This window comes from Squalius cephalus (genome assembly GCF_949319135.1).
Source record: "Squalius cephalus genome assembly, chromosome: 3".
NCBI classification, from domain to species: Eukaryota; Metazoa; Chordata; class Actinopteri; order Cypriniformes; family Leuciscidae; genus Squalius; species Squalius cephalus.
In genome coordinates, this window is record NC_137124.1 from 15,529,360 (window position 1) to 15,551,622 (window position 22,263).

The 22,263-nt window shown below is 38.7% G+C and overlaps 1 protein-coding gene across 1 annotated transcript; it reads right to left on the minus strand.

The window, feature by feature from the left end:
• Positions 1-3,699: 3,699 nt before the first annotated feature.
• Positions 3,700-22,136, minus strand: minar1 (membrane integral NOTCH2 associated receptor 1). The gene is made up of 5 exons (XM_079866516.1): positions 21,537-22,136; positions 21,120-21,159; positions 17,695-19,970; positions 11,173-11,427; positions 3,700-4,611 (listed from the first exon to the last, which is right to left on the minus strand). The coding sequence occupies exons 3-5, from the start codon at positions 19,930-19,932 to the stop codon at positions 4,414-4,416; spliced, it is 2,691 nt and encodes an 896-aa protein (XP_079722642.1). The 5' UTR covers positions 19,933-19,970; positions 21,120-21,159; positions 21,537-22,136; the 3' UTR covers positions 3,700-4,413.
• Positions 22,137-22,263: the final 127 nt, after the last annotated feature.

Below are 22,263 nucleotides of genomic sequence, written 5' to 3' on the forward strand. Positions count from 1 at the left end.
CAAAGGGAGCTCTCTGCAGTCCAGAGAGGGCCATAGAGAGATCCCAAAAATCCCCTGAGGTGTGGTTTGGGAGGATTTAATCTTCCGGATTTAATTGTGCCACAATGGCAGCAACATGCCGAAAGCCATTCAGGGATCTCAGGAGGTCTTCCTGGTGGGAAGAGCACCATTCAACGAACAGACTCCACTTCAAAGCATAAGCTTGTAGCCTGGAAGAGGTCGCTCTGGCTTGAGGGATAGTGTCTACCAATGCTGGTGGTAGGCCACTTAAATCCAGGGGCTGTCACGAGGGACATCAGGTCCGAAAACCAGGACTGGATAGACCAGAAAGGCACAACCATCAAGACCTGCTCCTCGTCCTCCAGTATTTGCATAGGCCCTAGGGTCAGCTGTGTGCCAGCGTGTCTGTGCCTTCAACTGTCTGGGTTGTGTCTGTCAAAGGGCACACCGGTATTGGAACAGATTGGTAACAGATCGGTGTGATGGTCACATTGAGTGTGCCGCGGCGCCATGCCCATCATTGACTGAGTCCAACTCCATACCGAGAAAAGAGATGCTCTCCACAGGGGAGAATTTGCTCTTTTCCTAGTTGACCCAACTCCACAGGGGAGAATTTGCTCTTTTCCTAGTTGACCCAAAGCCACAGATGGCTGAGGTGTCTGAGCACCAGGTCTCTGTGTTCGCATAACAGATCCCGAAAGTGAGCTAGAATGAGCCAATCGTCTAGACAGTTTGGAATCCGAATACCCACTTCCCTTAGTGCAGAGCACAGCGACTGCCAGACCATGGTTTGGCCCAGAGATTGAGATAACTGCTCTTTAATTGATTATGTGACTACCAGAAAACAAGGCGTAACAGAAAAATCTCTTTGTTAAAAGAAAACAAAAGATTCGCCACCCAGCCATCCTCTGGGCTGCCCATATCAGGGCTGTTTCATTAGATGTTTGGTTTGGCGGCCAGAGGGACGGGCTGCATCGCCTTCCTGTGGGAAGCTCAACGCTGCAGCTGAGGTGTTGCTTCTGGCCGCGCCGGAGCAGGTGTAGAAGCCATAGGGGGACACCCTCGTGACGAGCAGACTGGGGGCCAGCCCGCGGTGGCATCATACCAGGGCCATGATACCTTAGCAGCCAGGGTTGTCGTCGTCTTTCAGGCCTTGGACGTGAACCGCAATTGCACGCAGCAGCTCTGAATCCGACTCGGCATGAGAAATCACCCCCGAAGGTGGAAGCTCAGCCTCATCTTCCTCTCCAGAGGACAATAGCCCGCTCTCCGATGCAGACTCTTTTAGGGAAACTGCTCTTTATGCTAATGTGACCAGGGGGAATCGCTACACTTATCAGTGCAAACCGCTGACGAAACACCGCTGAATACGCCATAGACCACCAGCAAGAATGCTTCCTTGTAGTAGAGGCGACAGGAAGAGAAATCATTCAGTAGAACAGCTACTTGGCTCCGAAGAAAATCGGAATAAGAGGATGTGTGCCTCCATCTTATATACCCGTATGTACGGGGGAGTGGCTTGGCATGCAAATTCCATTCGCTAATTCCATTGGCCGTTTTTCTAAAACTCAGAGGCTCCCAAGTGATACCCCATTTGTCAGTCTTCAACATAACGTCGGACGTGACTGACAGATAGGGATGAAGAGATTTTGATGCTGATAATTTGTGATTCAGTGATTTTCAGTTCTCCCAACACAATGCTGTCAAATCACTTCAGAATTACGATATCAGCATATGGGTTTGGATTTATATGAGGTGAGTAAATAAATGGCAGGAGCATCATTATTTTGTGAATTACCCATATAAGTCTCTGAGTATAACATTGCAAAACTACAGTGGTAATAGGGATATGAATGTGTATATTTCAAAATGTATTCATTGTCAAAAACAATGCTGTTGCAGAACTCCCAAGAACAATTGTAAGATTAAAAGTAGTTGTTGTAAATTCTCACTTTTAGAATGTATCATTCTATTAATGTCGTTCTTATGTGCAAATTAAATTTCTCTTAAAGATGAAGTGTGTAATTTCTATGGCACTAGTGGTACCAAACAGGTTTCCCAAACACTCCTATGACCCCTTGTGCACTCTTCAGTGCTGTCCATCTACAAATTGTTTACTTCTGGTTCTGCTTAATACAGGTTAAAAGTATAAGTAACACTGAAAATAAATTACACACTCCACCTTTAAATTTCATGGAACATTTTTGCTGTGATACAACAGACTATAAAGACCGACCATTTATTTTTGTAAGGGTAAGAAATGCAACAGAGGTCATAGAGCACTGAAGTGATGTAGTTTTGTGTGCCAACCCGGAAGTTTGCATCTTACACTTGTTGTTTAAGATAATCTTCACAAATGAACACAACTTTTAGGAATTTCGAAGCCTAAATACAATCGGCAGAAGTAAAAAGCTTAACGTAGGCCATAAACAAACTACACCACGGTCGCAAGACTTTAACATTACCACCATTAAGCTTCCAACAACTCTTCCAATCTTAAAAATTGGAAAGTTGGAAAGTTTGAGTTAGAAGAGTTTGCAAGAGCGTGACTGTAAAAGTGGACTAGTGAGTAGATGAGATTACCTGTTTGGCGTGATTATGTTTAATCACCCCGACAACCTCTATAGTCCCATACCTCTTACTATCAACCTCCCTTTTCAAGACACAAAAAAAGCTTTAAAAAGCACAAGTGGGGGATTAGATATGTATTTTATATCATAGAATAAAATGTGAAAATATCTTGAGCTTGTGTTAACCACAAACCTTATTTCAGGCATTTAAAACCCACTAAAAAACCTATTGACTAAAGGACGATGGAACTTGAAGTGCAAAAATTGCAAACTCAGTTTCGGGTTTTAGGATTCATTCCTGCAGCACTCTATCCCTATGACATTCTCAGATTTGTGATAAAAAAAAACCTGCACATATCATTTGGAACAATATTTTTCTGTTTTTGCTCAGGCTTTGTTCCAAACCCTAGTGAGCTGATTACACAGACATTTACAGATGCACTAGATCAGTCACTGAGTTTCTATTTCAGTTAGGATGCTGCCTTAGAAGGTAGCTGCCTATGTAGGCGGTAGACAAGCAAGGCAGCTCATTAGTTTTGGAACAGCACCTAAGTGTAATAGCTGAAATATTGTTTCTGACTAGTAGGCGGTTTTCACTCATGGTCCTACAGCTTGACTTCTCAGAAATATCACCCCTACGAGTGTACAAAATGTCAAAAGTGAACATCATTAAGGGAAGTTCACAGTTTTTGTTGTCAGGTCCAAACATTCGACTTTTAGAGAAAAACTGAGCTAGTTGAAAGTGATTTGGCAATTCAAGTATATTACGATTAGTTCAGATATGACATATACTGTATCAAATAGAAAGCAGCTATGTGATATTGTTGATTTTGAAGTGCTGTATTGGCACAATAATACAGAACAAATCCAAAGGAAATAAAGTCACGTGTCACTGTTCAAACAATATGAATAACATCATTAATAGAGTCATTTTACTGTTCTCACATACAATCAAAACCCCTCACATTAAGGAATAATTCACCAAATGTTTTTAAATTCTGTCACTATTTCAAAGAATTTTAAGCAAAAAAAATTTTTTCCCATGAAATATGGGTAGTCTGGACACTAGATGAATATTTGAGCTTGTTAGTGCTTATTCCATGAAAATGTTGCATTAACAAAAAAATAAATTAATAAAAATAAATTCCCAGAGAGGCACACATTTGAGTACAACATAAAGGTGGGTATATATAATGATCGGGAAAAAAAAATTTGGGTGAACTATTCAGTTCAAATGTGTTCTCATTGAATTACCACATGATTTATATTTGAGCAATCTGAATATACAGTATATATATTCCTTATAAAAAGGCATTGCACAAGCCCAAACATTCCAGTCATTTCCAAAGATAAATCTAACTCATTCTTTAAAACATTCTGTCGGTGTATTCATTGAAAAATAACTCTTGTTAAAATTCTCATAATCATAGTAAAGTAAAAAATAGAATGCGCTTAAACATAAAGCTTTCCATTTAGTTTCTATTGCAATACCAGGAAAAAAACATACATAAAACGTGTCGGTACATTATATTTTGGACTATAAAATAAGGGTGCATCTCTGAGCCTTTAAGCAAGGCCATCTACTGCATAACAAATAATTTATTCAAGTTATAAATATTGACTACTGTAAATAAAAAAGACAAACGTCAAATTGCAATCCTTAATTCTTTGTTGTGATATATTTCGATTGACATTCCAAGAAAGTCTAAGGCCGGAGGCTGAAATCAGACATAATATTACAGACCTCCACAAATGAAGTCCCATGTTTGTCCTAGCGTTTGTGCAACGCCAGTAAAGAATACAGTGATACAAACACCATCTGACAGAAAAACTGATAGAAACCTCAAGTCTTCATGGTGCAAATGGGCACTACGATGACCAGTATCACAGTGCAGGCGGCCGCAGCGATCAGCGCGCCAATTTTACACGCCTTTGCTCTGCGAAACTCCGCCTCCTTGCGCTTGAGCAGCGAATCGTAGCCCGGCGTGTAGATGTCCTCCATCCAGTACTCCAGATTGTTGGGGTTGAGTGAATCCTGGACCTGCAGGGGAACAGAAAAGGTGAGAGGTTCGGCAAAGGAAAGCGTCTGTGTGGAGCAGACCGTGATTGTACCAGGTCTCGGCTGTTAAATGAAGACTGTGGAAGATAAATGGAGCTCTTGTCCACTCGTCACACTAACTGCAGACACATTCCTAAAGCAACATATTCTGTCGAGATGGAATTTTTCATCAAATTGCCATTTTAATTGAATATATGGTGAGCGAGTGAGGGGGAAATGAGAAAAGGGAAAGGGTGATACGGCACACGGTTCAGGATGAGATGTTCAGATATGACGGGAAGGCAAATAGAAACAGTCAGACAAAAATAGCCAAAGAAGCTGAAGGGGACAAAACAACATTTGAAGTTTTTCTGAAGAAAACATGAGTGTTGCTTGTCTGTGCATAGCTCATGTCCCATCATGACGCTAGGGTGATTTTGGTGGCTGTCATTACGTTACTATGTTGTTGCTAAGTTGTTCTGATTCGATTTTAGCGTGTTATGTAGTTGCTATGGTGTTCTGGTAAGTTGCTAGGGTGTTGCTAGCAAGGTTGTATGCCATCCAGAGTTGAACTGAGGTATTAAACTGGATGCAGAATTGCAATTCAAATTTTACTAACAAAAAGTGACATAACTAATTTTTCTATTTAAAAAACAATGTTTGTAAAAAAAAAAAAATTAGGTTCCAAACTTTATATAGACAGCTAGATAGAATAATCGATAGATAGATAGATAGATAGATAGATAGATAGATAGATAGATAGATAGATAGATAGATAGATAGATAGATAGATAGATAGATAGAGTAAAGGTGCATGGTAAATGGTAAATGGACTGCATTTATATAGCGCTTTCACAGACCTATGGCCACCAAAGCGCTTTACATAGCCTCACTTTCACCCATTCACTCACTCATTCATACACCGACGGCGGTGCAGTAAATATACAGTAATTTCAGGGATCAAAAGATACATGTCCATCAGTGTTTTCATCTGTTTTTCAGCAATAGCTTTTCAGCAGCAGTTAGAAACTCTATAATATAATTAAGCTGTAAAAAATTATATAAAATAAATAAAATTCATAAATAAATAAAATAAATAAAAACCTGTAATAATGTTATTTACATTTTTTATTTTAATAATAAATAAAGAAATATCTATAATATCAACTATTACATGTATTTATTGATTTCTTCAAGTATTTATAACAAAAGAATACCTGTAATGTGCCGTGGGACATGGCCATGCGGGGAAAAAAAGAAAGAAAAAAGAAGAAAAGACAAAAAAGAAAAAAATCTCCCTCCTCGGCCAGGCTGCTGGTTGGTTTTGGACACATTTCACCAGGTCAGACTGAGAGACCAACCAGCTAAGACCAGCTTAAACAGAGACCGAAAGATTAGTCTAATCAATCTGGCATTATAAGACATCCATCTAATGTCAAGAGTGCATGATCTTCCACAGCTGTGACGATGATGCCATCTTCAATGCCCCTAATAACTGTCCTCCAGGAACCTTTTGCACACAAAGTGTGTTCAATGTTGCCATTTTTCACACATGGATTGCTTCTGAATATCAGATGTCATTAATTTCAGCAATGACAAGCAGCAGGACGCTGTCACTGATGACACTTTCCTCCACTACACTGAGCACATATACAACTTCACGCACACTAGGTGTCAGCCATCTCTGTCTCCAATAAGCTCAGAGTAATCTTATATCAATACCAGCAAAGTGTGTTCAATGTTGCCATTTTTTCACACGTGGATCGCTTCTGATATCAGATGGCATTAATTTCAGCAATGACAAGCAGCAGGACGCTGTCACTGATGACACTTTCCTCCACTACACTGAGCAAGTATACAAATTCACGCAGGTATTAGCCGTTTCTATCTCCAATAAGCTCAGAGTAATCTTATATCAATACCAGCTGTAAACGAGAAAGATAATCCGATTTTCTCTTGTGAAAAAAAACCTTTGCAATTTCATAGTGAAGGGAAATACCAATCATGTGTTTTAAAGGTGACGAAATTAGTTTTTTTGTTTCTTGTAGTCGACTGCTAATGTGAAATTGCTACCTGATCATTTGATATTAAAACATTACAGGCAGAAAAAGCCTTATTAAAATATAATGACATTATAGAAATAATAAATTCAAGGCTCAACATTAAAACTACCATTAAATATTAATGATAGATGTTAATCAAGTTAACATTGTCTATTTTCTTGAAACACAATCAGTGATCTAGAGAATAATTACACCATAAGCTGGCTTGTAAAGTTCCAGGGAATAAACACTAATGTTAGTTTGGAAATAATGCAGTACACAACTCTCCTGTGAGAAACACATGATTAATTGTCTTATAAATCTCCCTCTCAGTAATTGCTATGACAACAGAATTTCTACTTTAAGTCACCTAATGGACCGTTCACAGGATGCTTTCTTGTGTTCAGTCTGCACTGGTTTTCAATAGATGGTCCATTTTAACACACACTCAAACTTTTTTGCAGCTTCCCATACAGCTCATAAATAAATTAAGAAGAAACAAAGAAGAAGGGTGTGACAGTTGGTCCGAACCTGAGTTCGAATGATCCTCCCTCCCCTACATATAGAAAAATGCTCCTCTCTAGAGTTCATATGCGTTCATATCAGCAGCAAATCATACCAGAGTTCACATGAACCATTCCACAGACTCAAGTTCAGAAAACCGCGCTCACCTCATCCAAACGAACTGAACTCTGACATCAATTTAACCTGGGTACGCACCAAAAGTGCTCGTGTGAAAGCACCCTAATAGGTAAAATAAATTGTTTTTGATGCAGGTCAGATTCAGATCCAATTTGAAATCAGATGACAAAAATCTATTTGATAAATGTTTTTGGGCTTGCAACAATATACGGCAAACATTGCACATACAAAAACCATATTGTAGTAAACAAAACCAAAAAAAAACAGCAATTTAAATAATATCAGGTGACAAGATCAACAGAAAAAAAGTATAGGCTAATGGCAGATAAAAAGAAATGGCTGATTGAAAATGCTAATTATTGCAAATCATTTTAATCACCTCATGATATATTTCTTGTACAATTGCGTGCTTGCTGCACAAATCCAAAAAACTCTTTGCTTTGTCAAGGTTCGAATGTGCTGTGCTGGGTCACTAAGAATCACTGGTACGTAGCATTGCTTGAGCTGTGTTCTGTCTTTTTGACATTTTCTGTCTGTTTTCTTCTCCTCTCATGCTGTGGTTGGATAAGCAGGCCTTCAGAAAACCTACAACTCTTGCAAATGGGCAAAATAAAGAGACACCACCCCTGGTTCCAGCCAGTTGTCTATGCACTGGGGTGAACATGTAACACAGATTTGATGCAAAGATGTAGGGCGCATTTCACATCCTGCTGCAGCCATTGCACAAGCCTCTGAAGAAGTCAGCAATTTACTTTTCTGTTCCATCTTTCTTATTTTATTCTCACACACACAGAACAAGAACAGCTAGTTTTAAAGCCATCATTTGCTTTTATCCATTCAAAATCAATACCCATCAATTTTCTTCTACACTAAAGCCTTTTTATTGTGAGCCCTCATCTATCAATAGAATGAGATTATGTCTGGAGATGAAGACAGATAAACATCGTCTGAAACAGACAACCATAAGCCTTAATCTAAAATGTGCACAACAGAAGGTTTTAAAATCAACATGAATAAAAATGGACCCTTTTCTTAATCCATATTCCTGGTCTTTGCAAAAAACAAAAATTTAAATACAAAGCCACTTATTTTTTCAACTTTCAAGCACTTGTTCTTGTTTATTCCCGTATGTAACTTTTTACTTTTATGGGAACTATGATTCGTTTTTTGAGTCTTTTGTTCATGTCAACCAACTGATTCAAAAAACAATTCAGTGATTCTTTTTTACGTCTCATCATGGCATATTACATGCCTCTCATTCTCTCTAAAACGTTCCAAGTTGTATGTACGCAAATGATTAGCTTTTCTTAAGTTCCATTAATAAGAATTCTAATTGCAATGTCTTATGCCACAATTTTAATTTGTTGTAGCAATGAATCTTCATAAAGTTAATAAAAAATGCATAGTTTTCAGTCACAAGACCTGGAGGCCAAAACATCCATAAACCTGCAGCACAGGCCTGTCAATTTTCCACATCAAAAGAAGAAAAATAAAAATATGTCAACAAATTTCAAGTTTTGGGCACGTGTGATCCAACCCATATACCGCACCAGCTGCAGTATTTTAATCACTAAAACAGCAGGACATTCTACAATGCTTAATGTGAAAAACATTTAAAGTGCCTGAAGCTGCGTCCGAAATCAAATAGGCCTACTTCCCTACTATATACTATGTGAAAAACAGTACGCCAAAAGTAGTGTAAGGCCACAGAAGGGGATTTATGAATAGAAGTGAGGTAACACAACTGACGCTGGTAGGTGACGTCTCACGTGACAGTGACAACATGGTGGGACACGAGAATGAACCTCATTGGTTCTTGCTGAAGCTCAAACGGGCTGTGTAACACGAGAATGAACCTCATTGGTTCTTGCTGAAGCTCAAACGTGCTGAGTAACACGAGAATGAACCTCATTGGTTCTTGCTGAAGCTCAAACGTGCTGAGTAACACGAGAATGAACCTCATTGGTTCTTGCTGAAGCTCAATCGTGCTGAGTAACACGAGAATGAACCTCATTGGTTCTTGCTGAAGCTCAAACGTGCTGCGTAACACGAGAATGAACCTCATTGGTTCTTGCTGAAGCTCAAACGGGCTGTGTAACACGAGAATGAACCTCATTGGTTCTTGCTGAAGCTCAAACGTGCTGAGTAACACGAGAATGAACCTCATTGGTTCTTGCTGAAGCTCAATCGTGCTGAGTAACACGAGAATGAACCTCATTGGTTCTTGCTGAAGCTCAATCGTGCTGAGTAACACGAGAATGAACCTCATTGGTTCTTGCTGAAGCTCAATCGTGCTGAGTAACACGAGAATGAACCTCATTGGTTCTTGCTGAAGCTCAATCGTGCTGAGTAACACGAGAATGAACCTCATTGGTTCTTGCTGAAGCTCAAACGTGCTGCGTAACACGAGAATGAACCTCATTGGTTCTTGCTGAAGCTCAAACGTGCTGAGTAACACGAGAAGGAACCTCATTGGTTCTTGCTGAAGCTCAATCGTGCTGAGTAACACGAGAATGAACCTCATTGGTTCTTGCTGAAGCTCAATCGTGCTGAGTAACACGAGAATGAACCTCATTGGTTCTTGCTGAAGCTCAAACGTGCTGCGTAACACACGAGAAGGAACCTCATTGGTTCTTGCTGAAGCTCAAATGTGCTGCGTAACACGAGAATGAACCTCATTGGTTCTTATGGAAGCTCAAACTTGCTGCGTAACACGAGAATGAACCTCATTGGTTCTTGCTGAAGCTCAATCGTGCTGCGTAACACGAGAATGAACCTCATTGGTTCTTGCTGAAGCTCAAACGTGCTGCGTAACACGAGAATGAACCTCATTGGTTCTTGAACTTCAAGTGATCAAGCTTGAGCTTCTGTTTACCTCAACTGATGTGAGAATTAATGAATGTTTATATGTGAAATCAATCTGTTCATATAAAGTGACCGTGTCTCTTCAGAAAATTTTGGAACCGCTCAATTCAAATGGATTAGTTTTACGACCTCTTTATGAACTTTTTGTCAAAATGCGTATGGAGGGACAGAAAGCTCTCAGATTTCATCAAAAATATCTTTATTTGTGTTCCAAAGAAGAACGAACGTCTTATGGGTTTGGAACGACATGAGTACATTTTTGGGTAAACTATCCCTTTAATAAAATATCTTTATTGTAATTTCTTGTCATTTTGTTGCAGCCATGAATACGCTCATAAGAAATCTTATTTGAATATGCAATAATTTAATCTCCATTTTTCACCAATTTTTGTTTGTTTGTTTTAATCAAATAAATACAATAAAAAATTAAACGCTTCTCGGATTCGAGAAGTTGTTGACTCGAGAATCGATCATAAACATCATAAACAAATTGTTCAGTCTGGTTTGTTAAAAGATTGTCCAAGTTGTATAAACTGGATCAACTGATTCATTGAAATAATCCAAATCAAAAGAATGACTTGTTCACAAATCAGATACCACTACTTTTTTTACAATGCAATCAAGTCCATCCTACTGAACACCCAGTTTTTTAGAATCCAGAATTCGGTTGCGAACAGCATTTCATGTTGGCATTGAAATGAACCCAAGGAAATGCAGTAATTGCATTGTGTCCCTGACTGTCAACAGTGAGTGATTTAAATAAGGATAATTAATATTTCACAGCGCACAAGGTCACCTACTGCACTGATGACCTTAAGACACACACCGGCGGCATTTGGCAGAGAAGCATTGATTGAGGAAAAATCGAAGCCTCCATTCCCATGCGCCCCAGCCTTTAAGCTAATCCCACAAATCACCACACACAGCATACATCAAAGCCTCAAAAAACACTGAAAAATCAACAATATTGGCACAGTTGCAATCACAATGCAAAGCCCCTGAGGTCGGCTCTCACCTGCAGGTCCAAGGCGCTGAGCTTGTTCTTGTCTCCTGAGTTGCGTTTGTACTCTTCAATGGTCCAGGAGGGCTGAGAACGTTTGGCATCGGCGAGGCCGGTCAGGCGTAGGTCCGTATAGAGAGGACTGCCCTTCACGTGAGACTTGACCGCGGGAGGGAAGTGGTGTGGGCTGAACACCTGCTCCACCAGGTAGGAGTCCTTGGGCGGCTTTGAGGAACGGTGGGCCTGGTGGGCGTCATACTGTCGATCTGTCTGTAGGGGAGAAATGGGAGGAAAGGTCACGGAGGAGGAATTTTTTTGTCTTGTTTTCCAGTACAAATATCTAAACATTCTAAACATATCAAGATATATTTAGTTAAGAAGCAATATGACTTAAGATATTACATTTAAAATATATCACAATTAAGTGAGTTTTATAAGGTAAGATCAAATAATCTTGTTTTTATTATGTGTGCAATTTTGATATGCACACTTATCGTTCAAAATATTGCTCAGAAGTTATTGTTAAATATTGTTCAGAAGTTATATATATATCAGTAAGTTGTTTTTGAAAGAAGTCGCCTATGCTCACCAAAGATGCATTTTTTTGATCAAAAATACAGTAAAACAGTAATACTGTGAAATATTATTAGAATTTATAATAACTGCTTTCTATTGTAATATATTTTAAAATGTAATTTGTTCTTGTGATGCAATGCTGAATTTTCAGCATCATTACTCCAGTCTTCAGTGTCACATGATCCTTCAGAAATCATTCTAATATGCTGATTTGCTGCTCAAGAAACATTTCTGATTATTATCAATGTTGAAAACAGTTGTGCTGCTTAATATTTTTGTGGAAACTGTTATACATTTTTCTCAGAATTCTTTGATAAATAGAAAGTTCAAAAGAACAACATTAATTAGATTGTTTTTGCAACAATTTAAAAGTATTATTGTCATTTTTGATCAATTTAATGCATCCTTTCTCTCGCTCTAAAAAGAAAAACTTAGTGACCCTACAAATTTTGAGCAGTAACATACACTGCAACTGTTTGTGCTGCAAAAAGAAATGAAACCTCAAATCATAAAACTTGTTGAGTAGAGGTGTGATATTGCTTTTCTGAGCAGTTGGGATCATTTTCACATGGAAAATCATTACTTTGAAGAAGGGAGTTGAGACTAGAGACCACCACCTAGCAACTGCATAGCAATATTCTAACAACTTATTAGGACACCTTAGCAACCGCTCAGCAAGGCAGTCACCAAAGACACCTTAACATCATGATGGTGACTTTTGCAAAGGCAAACACAGTAAGATCTGGTAGAAAAGTCCTTTCCTTCAGCAATTCAGAGTTATTGAAACCCTGCATGAGCTATAACTCTCAGGAGAAAAAGTATGCTGGCACTGCTTGAGTCTAACTAGTTATATATATATATATGGTGCAAGCGGGAATCATTGTGCTTACAGGAATGACTGCGGTCTTGTTTGCAGAGCTGGAAATGTGTGATTGTCTCAGTCTTTAGACTATTATAAAGAATTATATCTGAGTCAGGAGCTTATTCTTGCCCATGAGGGGAAACCAAATTGCTGCAGCTTACAACATGAAAAATTTGATTATCATGAACTGGGTCATTCTGCAAAACGGGGACCAGTAGTGTGTAAAATAAAAAATAACTTTAATAATAACCAGCTGATTCAGCTTTTAATAATATATACAAGTACATTTTTCAAAAGATAGTCAACAAAAATCGAGTGACTTCTTGTTTTCTTTTTAAGCTATTTTTCCATAAGAATGTTGTTTAATGGCCTCTCCACATTCCTTGTTGTATTGGTTCCCTAATATTTTCCCATTATAAAGTAATGAACAATCCCATAAAGAAAAGTAAAAAAGACATAATATTATTATGTGTTTGATAATAATATGTGTTGAATAAATTAAATGCGTCTTTCAAAATAAAAGTCTTGACTCAGAAAAACATTTAGAATTCCGTTTTGTTGTTGGTATTTCAATGAGTAACTCCATGACCCACTTTTGGGTTGCGACCCACCAGTTGATCTATATATTTCAATATAATTTCAGCATTTCTATTCTGCCCTGTCATTTTTGTCTCCCTGTCTCTGTACATTTTGTAAAAAGAATAACACCCGCCCACTTAAATGTTCTTCTCTTTTAGGCAAGGTATTGTTCTGTCTGGCCTGAGCTAAGGTGAAAATTAAAAAAAGCCACAGGAGTGAGCGCTGAAGAGTGTTGATCCACCTCCTGCTTCCAGCAGGGAAAGACTGATCAAACAACCACATGCAAATGAGGGAAGACCAACTGAGAGGAGGAAAAATATTGTCATTCTGATATAGGTATAGGTTATTCCTCGCCAAGAAAACAGCAGCAGTGTAATAATACGTACTGTAGGTCAGACTCAATGTCATACAGAGGAACTGTGACTCACTTAATATCATAAGGATTCTGTATTTATTTCTCCTTACTGTAATATAACCATTGAACTTACAAGTTATAAAACAATGTATCATGGCATTGCAATAAATTAAAAATCTTTACTGCTGTTGTAAATTCATTAAGTGTAATCTCACTGAGAGACAATCATTAGTGTTGTTGCTAAGCAAGAATCTTTATTACAATTGCTTACTTGGGGTTAGTGATTTGAACAATTCCCTAAATAACTATGAAACTTTGGTACATTCTGCCAGTCAACAACCACCTAACCATACTAACTTAAAATAAACGCTACTTAAAATAAAGCTGAAATAAAATAAATTAAAGCTAAAGTATTAAAAATGAATAAACATAATAAAATGATACTAAAACAAACTAAAATTAAAATGAAAACTAAAAATATAAATTTGAATAAAAATGTAAATAAATAGAAGGAAATTTTAAATATGAGTAAATAATATAATACTATAAAGATAATGCCTAAAATAACCAATAAACCAATCAAAAAGTCTTATTGGCAACCAATTATCAACATCTTGGCAACCACAGCAACCTAGTATTGTGCTTTTGAGATTTGCACAGGAAAGACCTCTCACATTCGTAAAATATATAATCCTTAATTTTGTCATCTAAATCCATCAGCCTATTCACGGCACTTCTCTTTAGTGTAGGCTATTCTTTGTCCGGCACAATTTTAAGTTGAATGAACACACACAGACATTATTAAAACCTCATTAAAGATAGCCTTTAAAATGAAGCGACTAAAAGCATTGGTTGTTTATATTCTGCAAGCCAAATATTTTAAGTGTGCTTCTATCTTGACCACTACATGAGCTTATCGCTTGGCTAGCTGGCACTTTAGTTTGGGCTAGAAGAAAAAAGGTTTGCCTTGCCCTTTATCAAGGGCACTTTGTGAGAAGGAACGGATGTTGTGCTAAGTGCCTGTCTGAAAATGACAGTTCTCTCGCATCTTCTCACCCACTGTACAGAGCTGCTGGGTTTGTTGGCTGCGTTCTCTCATAAAGAAGTCGTGCTAAAAGGCTGGCGTAACAACTTCATGTCAATTAAAGGCAGGATGATGTAGACAGCAAGAAAATAAAAGAGGGTGACAGGATGCACACTACAAGACTCTCATTAACCCAGAAAAACATTTACCAAAACATTCACAGCTGAATGGATGTTTGGCAGACAAGCTGTTTCTTGGAACCCCATTGACAGCCATGATTTGAATACATGAAAGCATTGCTTTAAAATGAAAGATTAAAAAGACAAAATTGTACACTGAAAAAGTAAGAACATCCAGTTGTTACCTTCAATGTGAAGTGTGTAGTTTCTGCTGCACTAGTGTCATGAAACAGAATTGCAATTCCCATCTGCTATTAGACAGACAGATACATAGCTCCGCCCCAAACACACACCATTGGTCATTGAGTCAGTGTTGCTGTCAGGCTGTTCAGGAAGCTCTAACTAAGAGATACATGTTTGATTGTGGCACAGAACACAAGATGTTTCCACTTTTCAGGAAAATAAACATAAACATCTTATTTATTGGTCAACTCTTTATATTAAAGTCATACAAGGAGAAAATAATTGAATAAATTACACACTTCACCTTTAAATAAAGGAGAACTCAAAAGGCAGAATGGCCACAGAATGGTGAAATGCACAAGGTTGTTATGTGTTCTCATTAATGTGAATGAGGTTTAATTAACCACCAGTTCCCTGTGCGACCATTCACTAAAATTAACTACAGCTTGGATCGTTCCAAAGAGGCAGGGACTTTTGGCACTCGCAAGTTCCCCAAAAAGATCAGAAGGGACGATACAGGAACTGGCAGGCTTCTAATCAGGGCAATAAGCCAAGAAGACATGAGCGAGAGGCAGAGGAGGAAAACTAAGAAAACATGAAAATATTCCCAAGACTAAAGAAGGGTAAGTGTTGCATACATTAGAGAAGAGAAGAGAAGAGAAGAGAAGAGAAGAGAAGAGAAGAGAAGAGAAGAGAAGAGAAGAGAAGAGAAGAGAAGAGAAGAGAAGAGAAGAGAAGAGAAGAGAAGCACAATAGAATAGAATCACAACAGAAAATAATAGAATACAATGTGTATAGAAAATATATAAACAAAAAACAACACAGAATAGAATAGAATAGAATAGAATAGAATAGAATAGAATAGAATAGAATAGAATAGAATAGAATAGAATAGACAATTGAACTGTAAAACAGAACAGAATAGAGAACAGGACAGAATAGAATGTGAAAAAAGAAGAAAACTTAATGGAACAGAAAATAATGGAATAAATAAAATAAAAAGAACAGACAGACAATTATACTGTAAAACAGAACAGAATGGAATAGAACAGAATAGAATGGAATAGAATAGAATAAACACGACAAAACATAGAATAAAGAACAGAATAAAGTAATTATCAAATAATAGAACAGAACAGAATAAACAGCACAAAACAATAAAAAAAAAGAACTAAAATAGAACTATGACATAAGAAATAGAACAAATAAAGGAAACAAAAATGAAATAGACCCATACCATAACATGACAAATTGTACAAAACATAAGAAATAACATAACATAACATAACATAACATAACATAACATAACATAACATAACATAACATAACATAACCCAGCTCACAACTGATAAACCTGTAAAAACACAGTTTTCCACCTGTGATCAGGAATGGAAGCCCATTCTCTATTACCCACAAAGAACAGAGCAGACTGCATCTAACTTGGCTACTAAAGACTTCAGCCCAGAAACTGATTTTATGTTTGCTTGTTTACCTCAAGTATTTTTACATTCTTAAAGCTGTATACAAAGTGAGGTTTTGATAAAACTTTTTCATCTTCCTTGTAGTATTCATGGAATCCTTGAACTTGTTTACCTTAAGACGTTTAAATGCTGCAGAGTACTGAAGCTTCAGCTCAGATGTGTCAACATATTATCTCGAGAGCCAGTAAATACTTTACGGGACTAATTTGCCATGAAATCCTTGTTCCTCTGAGGGGATTGAATTAAAATTATTTGTCTGATTCTCTACTGTGTCCTGCGCTCAGTCTGTGCCCCTGCAAAAAAAAAAAAGGATAGGATAGGATAGAATGGGGAAATTGTGTGATAATTGCACCGCAAGAGACCACAGCTATACTGTTAGAGATATGATATCAAAGCTAGCTTGCTTCCAGAACAAAATGTCTGCATGTATTTTGGGAAGTGATGGAGTGTAATTGAGCATAACTACCTAGGGGTGTAAACCAAGGCAAAACCATGCAAGGGTGTAGGACAACCTTATCTGTCTGGCTCATTAATATGAATTAGTTGACGTAACATTCTTCCAGTAGTCATGACTGATTTGTATAAAACCAGGTAAGCGGGTACCTGGGATCCATTACAGAATTCGATTGACTCAATCCCGATGCTGGTTAAAATGTTTGTCTTTGCACAATAACCAAGCTCTTAAAATATAATGACTAATTCTACATATATAACAGTTGCTACATCTCAGTAATCAACAAATATAATGGTAGATTTGTTAAAATATGTCACACAGCACATTATATGACAGACTAAACCTTACACAATTTAGTTTTTGCAATAGTGGGCACCAAACCCTGATTTTACCATTAGAACAAAGTATGGACTGATCTGCATCTCATTGCCTTACAAATTTGCATGATGCATGGTGCATTTGAACTCAAGTCATTTTAAGGCACTATACACAATACTTTTCAAAGCACCTTCTTCAGAAAATATACATGTTTTCAAAAAGCATGTGCAATGCAGTAACAGTTCTGAGCTCATTTCAATTCAAGTCAACATGAGCAAGCAAGTCATCTCAGTTGATACAGTGAATTGGTTGTCTGACCAATTCTGATTTAGACTGATGACTCTCAAGATCTCATTAATCTGTTTTGCATATCAGTTTGACTAAGTGATTAAAAAGAGATGCACCAATCAAGTGATTCAGCGGGTCAACACAATAGCAGTGCAACACAGAATCTGGGTTACAACACTCACAACAGCAAATTCAACACACAGTAAAGACAAAAACGTTAAGTATTCAGGTTTATTACCTCTCTTGGTTTCCTATGTCTGTCCTTGCCTTCACAATGCCGGTCTCTTTCTTTCCCTTCTTCCCCTGTGTGACTGGAGTAAGAAACAGTCCTCCAGTCTCGAGGTGAGTTGGTGATGCTGGCCACTTTGGACTCAGTGACGCTGTTCTCCTCAGTTTGCGACCTGGACGACCTGCGTGTGAATACGCTTTTCTTTAAAGCTTTTACCCTCATGCTTTCGCTCCCATCATCCTCCGGGCAGCACCATTCTGGACTTTTTTCCACCTTCATGTTGTGTCCAGTGGTGTGACACTGAAAAACGTGAGGTGAGAGGTTCGCGTCAGTCTTAATCTGCTCCACCATACCATTATCACTTGACTTCCCATTAGCCTCCGGTTCTTGAATCTTCTCATCCAGCTTAGTAAGCTTTGAGAGGACCTGAGATATCTCCCCTCGCACCCCTGAAAGAGACTCAAGCTTCTTCTCAATCTCACCAATCCTGAGTACCAGTTTGCAGACGCTCTCTTTGAGCTCATCATCAGAGTTCTCCAATGACTGGAAGAGTCGGTCTAGTTTGATGCCGGTTTTGCTCAGCTTGACAGTGTTGCGTTCAGGTGAGCTGTCCCCGTCTGATTTCGTCACCTGAGACAGTGAGCCGTTGCTGTTGTAGCACGAAGACTGCACAACTCCAAGAGAGTCACACACGCTCATGTCATCCAGGAAGCGAAAGATATCGCTGATATCGTCGCTGACAATCTCAGAGTCTTCATCTGAATGTTTAAATGGTGGCCTCTCTCCATATTTGTTGTGACCAGGGTAATCTTTCACTTTCCTAGTTTGGGATTGTTCCGTCTGGGTCCCAACACTCATGCCATTGTCCACATTACCTGACTGAAACGATGGACAGTTGATGCTCTTGTCCTTGTACCTTTTCCCATACTCTCTTTTCTCAACACTCGGTCCGCAAGCCACAGAAGCCATGTCTTTTGTTTTGGTTCCATTTGACTTCTTGGAGAAACCTGAGGGAGAGGCAGTGGGCTTGTCTTTTGTACACTGAAAGTGTTGGTCATTTTCCATGTTATGACGATGATTGTCCTTTGCCACTTTGCCGTTCAAGAAGGACCTCTCAAAGTCAGGAACTTCTTCGGTATTGAGGCTCAAGCTCTTGACAGGCCAGGCTGGCTGTTTGCCATGCTTGCTAGAAGTCCTCCTGCTGCTCACGCATTCAGAAACCGTTGTAGGTCCAAAGTAGGTGGATGCTTGCAAGTCGTCCAGGCTCTCATGCTTCACCCGCCCTTTGTTCTGGATGGGTGAGCTGACGGGTTCAAAGTAAGGGTTGCTGTACGGCAGCTCAAAACTGTGATTGAAGAAAGTGGGAGGCTTGTTCAGCTCCCTCCTATGGTGGTAATCACCACTAGCTTTGGAATTTGCTCTGCACTCCTTGGTGATCACGTGGGGCGAAAAGGCAACAAGGTTGTGGAAATCCTCTTTGAAGATATTCCGCTTTTGCACGCATGAGTGCACGGTAAAAGGCTCTCCGCTGGACACGAAAGTATCCTTGATCCCTGGGTTGATATGAAGAGATTCCTGGTCTGTTGTAGACTCGCTGTCGATGTCCATGGGGAAGTAAGTGCTCTGCATCTCACACGGAGGAGGACTGACGCTGGCGTACTGTGGCAGATGCTGTAGTTTATCCAGAGATGCTGCCCTACATTTCAGATCCTTGCTGACTCCCAAGAGGAAGTTGGGGTCTGAGGTTGGTATAAACTGCTGGCAGTTGTTGCAGTCAGACTTCGGGCAGGGTGACTTACGTGAAATGTGATGACCCCTGGTGTCCAAGAGGTTGTATGCCCTGTCATTGTCGTTGAATTTATACACATCCGAGTCAGATCGACAGGACTCAAATGATTGGTTCTTGTGAAACCTGGGTCTGGAACCCATTGGCAGCTTGTCCTTGGCCATTCCTCCATTCATCTGGATGAGATTAAACATGGTGACAATGTCTGCAGCTACCATGAGCTTCTTGGACTGTTGGTCCTCCACCGAGCACCTCATTTTGTCTTTGAATAACGTTGCGGGGAATGCTGGATCCAAACATGCTGTATAGAATAGCAGACTCCTCAGCTTAGCCAAATGGACCAAGTCAAACCTGGCACACAAGGACTTACAAAGGTCTTGGTAAGAAACGGTACTGTACTTGGTATCCAATTCCTCCAAAATCCTCACAAGAAAGAGGGAATACTCTGGCATGGCATCCATTGCTGTTTTTATTCTTGATTTTGTGAAGACAGGACAGCCTGCAGGAGACAGATGAATGATTAGTGACTGAAGAAATGTGAGCCATCTGCCAAACTACCATAAGAATCAAATCAGGATGCAGGACCATAATCATCACATACAGTAGTCAGAATTCTGATTGATCTATAAAGGGGTTTCAATGACCAATTTTCAAACTGTTACAGTGGGTTAAAAAAGTCTGAGACCACATTCAAAATATAGGACTCAAAAGTTTTAGGATTTTGAAAAAAAAAAAAAGAAGAAGAAAAAAGGTTGAAAAATTGAAATTGAAAATTAATATGAAATAAGATTCAACACAATTTCTAGTTCACTAATCAAATATGTACATTTGTGCAAAAATTATGGGTCCCACTTTATATTAAGTGGCGTTAAGTACTATGTACTTACATCAAAAAATAAGTACAATGTACTTATTGTGTTCATGTTGTATTGTAAAACACTTTTGCTGCTATTGAGGTGTGATACGGGTAAGGTTAGGGACAGGTGTGGTGGATTGGGTAGGTTTAAGGTGTAAGGGAAGGGTCAACTGTGTAATTACTAATGTAATTACATAAATTAATTACAGCTGTAATTACATGCAGGAATTTTTAAAATGTAAGTACAATGTAAAAACATGTAGTTACACAATAAGTACATTGTATCAAATTATTAATTTCAATGTAAGTACATGTAAGTACATAGTACTTAAAGCCACTTAATATAAAGTGGGACCAAATTATGCAACTCCCTTATGCAAAAGATCAGACTTCCATGTTTCAATTAAAACACAAGATGCACCTTCCAACTCAAATCATGCTGGATAACCATGTACAGTCCATGCCATCTCAAGTTCATCCTGTCATTTAAACAATTCTGGGAAAAAAGCATAATAATATGGTAACTCGAATTTGATGAGAAACATTTGAATTCATATTGAGATTCACAGACTACAGACTTTGGTAAAAATTAGCAAATTTGAGCACAGTTTTAGTTATTGTTGAGATCTGTCCGGAAACTCAGAAGACACATGAGTCGTGAGATGACAGATTACTTTTCACAGGAGAACATTTTTTAATTTTGAAAGCAAATGTCTCCATTTGCTCTCCATTTGACCTCATTGCTGTCGAGAATAAACAACTGAGCTATGAAAGAAATCACATTTTACTTACCTATGGATTTGTGCCCCACTGTACATTTGGTCCCTCCAGTCTTGAATATAAAAGAAAAGAAAGGAAACAGGTCAATTATTTTCAATGACAATCTTATAAAGAAGCTGAACTACTGAATTAAATGCATTATCCAGTGCATAAAGAAACTGTTGTTTTACACATGCAATATGCAGTTTCAGTTGCATAATAGGACTGTAAATCAATTTGCAGTGCAAGTATGCATGCATAAAAAAAAACCTCCTCCAAGCCTCGTTAAAAAATCGATGAAAAAAAAAAAGCAGCATAAATGAACACATGGACATTCACAATCACAAGACTATACTGAAAGAGGGGGATTTAAAATCATCCCATTAAAATTTGAAAGTACAATATTTTAGATCCATAATAAATTACCAAGAAGAATAAAACAACACACACCTATTCAGCGGTCCCATCTGCTGTCCTCTGGATCGACAGTGGGGGGAAAAAACTGGACAGGGATGTTTTAACTCAGAAGTGCATTATTAATCCACAGGCATTTCTTTGCAGTTGCACGGCACATCTTCAGCATCATATATCCCCGCGTCCTCCTGACCATTGGGAATGCTATGGAATGGCCTCTCTTCATCTGTATCCTATCCGGATTGCAGGGAGAGTTTGGCGAGGGAGCTGCTCTCTCTCCATCTGATGGAGCTCAGAGAGCTCAACTCGTCTTTGTTTCCACCTAGAATGACGTAATTTCACCTTAAGACCATTCGCGAGCGCGTGGAGACAGGTTGAGGTTCGACAACGGGAATTAAATCACATTAGGCATTTAATAGAACACGCAGCGTGACGCGTCAGTGGCCATGCGGGAAACGCGTCGGGCAGATGATCGCATGCACTGCATAAGTATAACGCTACTCTCTCGCGCTCTTCTGATAGACACATGCATGTTCAATTCGTGGTGATGCCTAAGGACGCATACATGTTTAAATGGAAAAGAAAACTAATGTAAAGTGAAGAAGTTGAGAAGCGCATCCTCGGTGCCTCGATCAGCCAAATAAAATAGGGGAGAACGGGACTAGTTGTCAGTTCGTTCAAACACACTATGGGGTAAGATGTCACAGTGGAAGTGGAAATCTGGCAACAAATAGACTTAAAACAACAACTAATTGTGAATTAA